Source organism: Pistacia vera, unplaced genomic scaffold (genome assembly GCF_008641045.1).
Source record: "Pistacia vera cultivar Batoury unplaced genomic scaffold, PisVer_v2 Contig209, whole genome shotgun sequence".
Lineage (NCBI taxonomy): Eukaryota > Viridiplantae > Streptophyta > Magnoliopsida > Sapindales > Anacardiaceae > Pistacia > Pistacia vera.
Window position 1 is genome coordinate 134,459 of NW_022196012.1, and position 7,969 is coordinate 142,427.

Here is a 7,969-nt window from a genome sequence, read left to right on the forward strand (position 1 = left end):
TAAAGAAAAGCATTCTTGTAAGACAAACTTATAATTATGGAACACATTTACATCAGATAGAGAGTTAATTGATTGCCTGATAACAGTAGATGTAATTCATATGTAAATTTAGACAAGATGTTTTAAATTGGAATTAAACACGTGTAAGTTGAAGAGGTTACCTATTGTCTCTTGCACTAACTTTTTTATTTCTAATATTAAAGAAAGAAAGACCCATACCTTATATTGTGAAGTGAATATGTGTAGTTTGTCACAACTATACACCTGCAACTTCTTTAACTTGGGCCATTCTGAAGTGTGTGTTCCAGGGTAAAAAGTTGTAAGTTCTAGCAAGTTTCCAAGTTTAAGGAATTCTACCCGTGGAAAGATAAATGTGGGAAGTGCTTCTGCTCCTTCTTTGGCAACAATCTCCTTCAACTCCTGACAAGACCTTATCTCAATGTGTTGGAGCTGCTTAAAGCTTTTAACCATAGAAGATGGAAATAGATATTTCAGTTTTCCAATGTCACTAATGATCAAGCGTGTCAAATTGTGATAGCAATCAGACATTGGCGGAAGTTGACTGTCCCATATCATTTGAGAATTGATTGCTTGCAGATTAACATGTTCCAAATTTGGAAAAACAACCTGCATCCAAAGTAAATTGTTTCAATATATTCTCAACTGATTAAGTAAAAGAAGTAACAATTGTTTCTCATAAATATATGTATTCCATCTTTTATTAATTTTGAGCGACATCCTAGCCTCTTCAACTTATACGGGTATGTTTTCTCCAAAATCTGCGTTCCAAATTCCAATTCACTTAACAAACAGAAGACAATTGTTTTTCCTTTGTTTACATATCTGCCATTAGTTTTTGTCATGCATATTGATTTGCACAACAAACACGTATTTCTTCTACTCGTACTAGAAGAGATTGTTAATTTCACTCAGACAATATTGCATACACTTACACTTATTTTTATTTATAGAATTATTATTTATATTTTAGAAAAAATTAATTTATTCAGCCTCAAAAAGAATTTTAAAAAATTTTATCAAATATATTTTAATTTTCTTGGACAGTGCAGTATATAATCCCTACTAAACTTAATTCACAAATGAGAACTTAACTTTTCGGTCAAGTTCCACGATTTTAATCAACTTCCTCTTAAACTTTTAAGAAATCTAACAAGTTATCCCCAAATTAAAAATGACGCTAACTGATCTAATTAAATGTTGAGTTACGGACGAAGCAAAAGTCTATTAGGCCTTTCTTTTGTCCTTTTCCAGGCTTCTTGAATAACCTTTCTCCACCCTAACTTTAAAAATTTTACATTTGTCGCCCCTTATTTCACAAATATGGTATTCATCCAACCTATAAAAGGACAAAAAAGGGCTAATGGGCTTTTTCTTCCTTCTTAACTCAAGAATTAACAAATCTGTTAACGTTGTCTGTGAAATGGGGATAACTTGATGGATTTTTTAGTACTTTGGGGGAAGGTTGATTAAAATCATGAAGCATGACCGAAGAGTTGGCTTTTCCGGGAATGAAGGGTGGGTAATTGATTTTTTCTTCATTTACAAATACTTGCTTTCATCCGTCTCTTTGTTGAAGTAAAGAAACTATGACACGAACCATGGCTCATATATATGCTCATCTTTAATTCAATCATCTAAAATATGGAAAAGGAAAATTACCCTGAAAAGTGATAATTTTGTAAATAAATGCATTCTTATAAGACAAACATATAATTTTGGAACACATTTGCATCAGATAGAAAGTTAGTTAATTTCCTGATAACAGTTAATGTAATTCATATGTAAATATAGACAATTGGAATTAAAAACGTGCGCAAGTTGAAGAGGTTACCTATTGTCTCTTGCACTAACTTTTTTATTTCTATTATTAAATCAAGAAGAAGGACCCATACCTTATATTCTGAAGTGCATATGTGTAGCTTGTGACAATTAGACACCACCAACTTCTTTAACACAGGCCATGTCGAAGTATGTATTCCAGGATAAAAAGTTGTTAGTTCTGGCAAGTTTGCAAGTTGAAGGAATTCTATCCGTGGAAATATAACTGTAGGAGGTGCTTCTACTCCTTCTTTGGCAACAATCTCCTTCAACTCCATACAATACCTTATCTCAAGGTGTTGCAAATGCTCAAAGTTTTTAACCATAGAAGATGGAAATACATATTTCAGTTTTCCAATGACCTTGATGATCAAGCGTGTCAAATTTCGATAGCAATCAGATATTGGCGGAAGTTGACTGTCCCTTATCATTTGGGAATTGATTGCTTCCAGTTCTAAAGCCTCCAAATTCGGGAAAACAACCTGCACTCAAAGTTAATGGTTTCAACATTTTCTCAACTGATCAAGTAAAAGAAGTAACAAATGTTTCTCATAAATATATGTATTCCATCTTTTATTAATTTGAGTGACATGCTAGCCTCTTCAACTCGTACGGATATGTTTTCTTCAAAATCTGCATTCAAAACTCCAGTCCACTTAACAAACAAAAGACAATTGTTTTTCCTTTATTTACATATCTGCAATTAGTTTTTGTCATGCATATTCATTTGCACAATAAAACTTTTATCTGATAACACGTATTTCTTCTACTTGTACAGTTGTACTAGAAGAGATTGTTTACTTCACTCAGAAAATATTGCATACACTTAAACTTATTTTTATTTACAGAATTATAATTTATATTTTAGAAAAAAATTATTTACAAATATTTGCTTTCATCTCTCTTTGTTGAAGTAAAGAAATTAGAAACCAATGACTGTGACACAAATCATAGCTCATATGTATGCTCTAAAATATGGAAAAAGAACAGTAGCCTGAAAAGTGATAATTTTGTAAATAAAAGCATTCTTGTAAGACAAACATGTAGTTATGGAACGCATTTGCATCCAACAGAAATTTAGTTAATAACCTAATAACAATGAATGAATTTCATATGCAAATATAGACAAGAGGTTTTAATTTGCTCAAGTTGATTTGAAATTGATTAGCTAATTCAAACCAAAATGTTAAAAGCAAAAACTGTCTCTTGCACTACTTTTTTTATTTTTTTTTAATTATTAAACAAAGAAGACGGACCATACCTTGCATTGTGAAGTGGATACTTGTAGTTTGTCACAACTATGCACCTGTAACTTCTTTAACTTGGGCCATTTTGAAGTGTGTATTCCAGGGTAAAAGGAAGTTAGTTCTGGCAAGTTTCCAAGTTGAAGGAATTCTACCCGTGGAAATATAAATGCAGGAGATGCTTCTACTCTTTCTTTGGTAACAATCTCCTTCAACTCCTTACAAGACCTTATCTCAAGGTGTTGGAGCTGCTTAAAGTTTTTAACCATAGAAGATGGAAATAGATATTTCAGTTTTCCAATGTCACGAATGATCAAGCGTGTCAAATTGTGATAGCAATCAGACATTGGCGGAAGTTGACTGTCCCATATCATTTGAGAATTGATTGCTTCCAGTTCTAAATCCTTCAAATTTGGAAAAACAACCTGCATCCAAAGTTAATTGTTTCAATATATTCTCAACTGATTAAGTAAAAGTTGTTTCTCATAAATATATGCATTCCATCTTTTATTAATTTGAGCGACAGGCTAGCCTCTTCAACTTATAAGAGTATGTTTTCTCCAAAATCTGCGTTCCAAATTCCGATTCACTCAACAAACAAGACAATTGTTTTTCCTTTATTTACATATCTGCCATTAGTTTTTGTCATGCATATTGATTTTCACAACAAACACGTATTTCTTCTACTCGTACTAGAAGAGATTGTTAATTTCACTCAGACAATATTGCATACACTTACACTTATTTTTATTTATAGAATTATTATTTATATTTTAGAAAAAATTAATTTATTCAGTCTCAAAAAGAATTTTAAAATTTTTTATCAAATATATTTTAATTTTCTTGGACGGTGCGACATTATTCCTGCTAAATTTATTTTACAAATGAGAAAAAATCAATTACCCACCCTACTATTTCCCAAAAACCCCCCAACTTTTCGATCAAGCTTCACAATTTTAATCAACTTTCCCCAAACTTTTCAGAAATCCATCAAGTTACCCCCAAATTAGAGATGACATTAACTGATCTATTAACTGTTGAGCTAAGAACGAAGTAAGAGTCCATTAGGCCCTTTTTTTGTCCCTTTTCGGGCTTGCTGAATAACATTTTTACACCCTAACTTTATCAAATTTACATTTGTCACCCTTAATATAAAAAATATGAATTTCTTACAAATATGAAATACCATGTCAGAAATACCATATTTGCCCTTTGACTTTAAAAAATTTATAAAGGCGGCTGAAAAATCCGTAAAATTAAATATATATTGTGAAAACTAAAAAAAAAAAATCTAGAAAGAAAAGAAAATCTAAAACATTAAAAGAAAATCTAAAAAGTATATAAAAGTTAGAGAGAAATAGAAAACCAAAAATTTGAAATATTGAAAAATTAAAAAAAAAATTAATTAACAAAGAAACTAAAATCTGAAAACTTTAAAAAAAATCTGGAAATTCAAAAACTATATTGCAAGTATAAATTAAAAATAAAGAAATTATAAAAACTATATATAAAAAAAAAAAAAAACCCTTGCAGGATGGACACCTTGGCCATATGTGGTTCGTCTTGAATCACACTAGGCCAAGTACGATTCAAGCCAGATTGCATCTGACTTGGTGCGATCTAGGTCGAATCACACTTGGGTAGGCGTAATTTGGCTAGAATGGCACTAGGCCAGGTGCGATTCCGGCCAATTTTTTTTTAATTATTTTTTACAAAACTTTACATTTTTTTAATTTTCGGAAGTTCTTATATTTTTTCCCAATTTTTCTTTTTTCTTTTTTTTTCTATTTTTTGGAAATTATTATATTCAGATTATTTAATCTCAATTTTTTTTTTAATTTTCAACTTTTATAATTTATCTCTGAAATTTGTAGATTTTCTATTTTTATTTTGGAAGTTTGATTTATTTATTTTCCAAATTTCAGTTTTTTTTATTTTCCAAAAATTATATGTTTTCTTTCATTTTTCATATTTCATAAGTTATTTTGTTTTTTTTAATTTTTGGGATTTAATATGGGTGTAATGTTGTGTGTTTTCGAAACCAAGGGTGTAAAGTTAGGTATCCATCCAACCTATAAACTAATAAAAGGACAAAAAAGGTATAGTGGGCTTTTTCTGCCTTCTTGACACAAGAATTAACTTATTTATTAACACCATCTATGAAATGGGGGTAACTTGATGGATTCACGAAAAGTATGGGGGCAAGTTGACTAAAATGGTGAAGCTAGAATGAAAAGTGGCTTTTTATAATACGTAGGNACATTATTCCTGCTAAATTTATTTTACAAATGAGAAAAAATCAATTACCCACCCTACTATTTCCCAAAAACCCCCCAACTTTTCGATCAAGCTTCACAATTTTAATCAACTTTCCCCAAACTTTTCAGAAATCCATCAAGTTACCCCCAAATTAGAGATGACATTAACTGATCTATTAACTGTTGAGCTAAGAACGAAGTAAGAGTCCATTAGGCCCTTTTTTTGTCCCTTTTCGGGCTTGCTGAATAACATTTTTACACCCTAACTTTATCAAATTTACATTTGTCACCCTTAATATAAAAAATATGGGGTGCGTTTGGTTTATTATTTTGGATAGGATTTTGGGGATAGTATTGAATAGTTGGATAGGGGAGTATTACGAGATAAAATTTAAAAATTTATGAAAAAGCCCCCAAGGTTTGCTAATTTAATAAACACCCTAATATATTAAAATATTGTAAAATGACAAAAACACCCTGTAGTGTCAAATTCCGGCCACCATCGTCGGAATCTGGTCAAAAAATTGGATAACCACACATACCGGTCGGATCTGGAGGGTATTCGATTGATATGGCATTTTCTGGCCATATCCACCAAGAATCTGGCCGGAAAAGGCCAGATCTAAGGTCGGATGTGGCCTTCGACGGTCGAAAAGGCCATCTTTGGCTGTCGTTGTCTATCAACGATGGCCAAGATTTGGCCGTTGTTGACAATCAACGACGGCCATTTCTTTGGCCGTCGCTGACGGCCAGATCTGGCCTTTTCCGGCCAGATCCACCACGGATCTGGCCGAAAAAGACCAAATCTGGCCATTACCGGCCATTTCTGGTGGTCGTGTGACTGCTGTGATAGATTCCGACTACCACCGGCGGTGGTTGCCAGAATCTGGAAAGTATTGGTGGTAGGGGTGTTTTTGTTAGTTTTTAAACTTTTTTCTGGGGGGTATTTAATGAAATTAATAAATTTATGGGGTGTAAAAGTAATTAAAAAAGTTAGATTAATATTTTGGGAATAACGTGCCAAACAACATTTGAAGAATATGATTGGGAATATAGATAAAAACAATAAGCCAAACGCACCCATGAATTTCTTACAAATATGAAATACCATATTTGCCCTTTGACTTTAAAGAAATTATCAAGAAGGCTAAAAAATACGTAAAATTAAATAAATACTGTGAAAATTAAAAAAAAAACTACAAAAAAAGGAAAATCTTAAACATTAAAAGAAAATCTAAAAAGTTTATAAAAGTTAGAGAGAATTAGAAATCTAAAAATTTGAAATATTGAAAAATTAATTAACAAAGAAACTAAAATCTGAAAACTTAAAAAAAATCTGGAAATTCAAAAACTATTTTGCAAGTATAAATTAAAAATAAAGAAATTCTAAAAACTATAAAAAAGATAAGGAAAAAAAAAAAAAAAAAGCTTGCTGGAATCATACTTATTAACACCATCTGTGAAATGGGGGTAACTTGGGGGGAGGTTGACTCAAATCGTGAAGCTTGAACGAACAGTGGCTTTTTGGAAAACGCAGGGTAGGTAATTGATTGTTTCTCATTTCCAATATTTGCTTTCATCTGTCTCTTTGTTGAAGTAAAGAAACTATAACACGAACTTTTTTATTTCTAATATTAAAGAAAAGCATTCTTGTAAGACAAACTTATAATTATGGAACACATTTACATCAGATAGAGAGTTAATTGATTGCCTGATAACAGTAGATGTAATTCATATGTAAATTTAGACAAGATGTTTTAAATTGGAATTAAACACGTGTAAGTTGAAGAGGTTACCTATTGTCTCTTGCACTAACTTTTTTATTTCTAATATTAAAGAAAGAAAGACCCATACCTTATATTGTGAAGTGAATATGTGTAGTTTGTCACACCTATACACCCAACTTCTTTAACTTGGGCCATTCTGAAGTGTGTGTTCCAGGTGTAAAAGTTGTAAGTTCTGGCAAGTTTCCAAGTTGAAGGAATTCTACCGTGGAAAGATAAATGTAGGAGGTGTTCTACTCCTCTTCTTGGGAATAATCTCCTTTAGTTCGTCACAATTGCTTATCCAAGGTGTTGGAGCTGCTCAAAGTTTTAACCATAGATGATGGAAAAACATATTTCAGTTTTCCAAAGTCCTGTGATCAAAGCGTGCAAATGTTGATAGCAATCAGACATTGGCGGAAGTTGGCTGTCCATATCATTTGAGAATTGATTGCTTCAGTTCTAAAGCCTCCAAGTTCGGGAAAAACGCACTCATATATGAAGTAATAAAGCAAATATTAATTCTCATTTTTATATGAAGACATGCATTAATGTTAAAACTCTCTCTTTGTCTCTGAATGTTTTAATCACAGAAATTATTAAGGATTATTGAGGATCTATTCCCTCCTTAGCATTGCATTATTAAACGTAATCAATACACAAACTTTGAATACCAAAACAGTTGCTAAAACTAGAATCAGGCATCAAGAAGTCCATTTGATAAAACTACGTACTACACAGGCACACAAATTGTATATTCAAATAGCTTTAAACTAAACATCAAAAGAATGATCTAGGAATGAGATTTAACTATAAATTTGAATGACTAGATTATTGATGCTGAAAGATAACTATAACACACGTT

General features: G+C 31.6%; 1 protein-coding gene across 1 annotated transcript; it reads right to left on the minus strand.

Annotated features, from left to right (window-relative positions):
• Nucleotides 1-64: 64 nt before the first annotated feature.
• On the minus strand, nucleotides 65-7,430 carry LOC116129184. Its single transcript, XM_031414930.1, has 5 exons — nucleotides 7,196-7,430; nucleotides 3,101-3,508; nucleotides 1,914-2,321; nucleotides 220-627; nucleotides 65-76 (listed from the first exon to the last, which is right to left on the minus strand). Exons 2-5 carry the CDS (start codon nucleotides 3,455-3,457, stop codon nucleotides 65-67), a joined length of 1,185 nt encoding a protein of 394 aa, XP_031270790.1. The 5' UTR covers nucleotides 3,458-3,508; nucleotides 7,196-7,430.
• Between the last annotated feature and the right edge of the window lie 539 nt (nucleotides 7,431-7,969).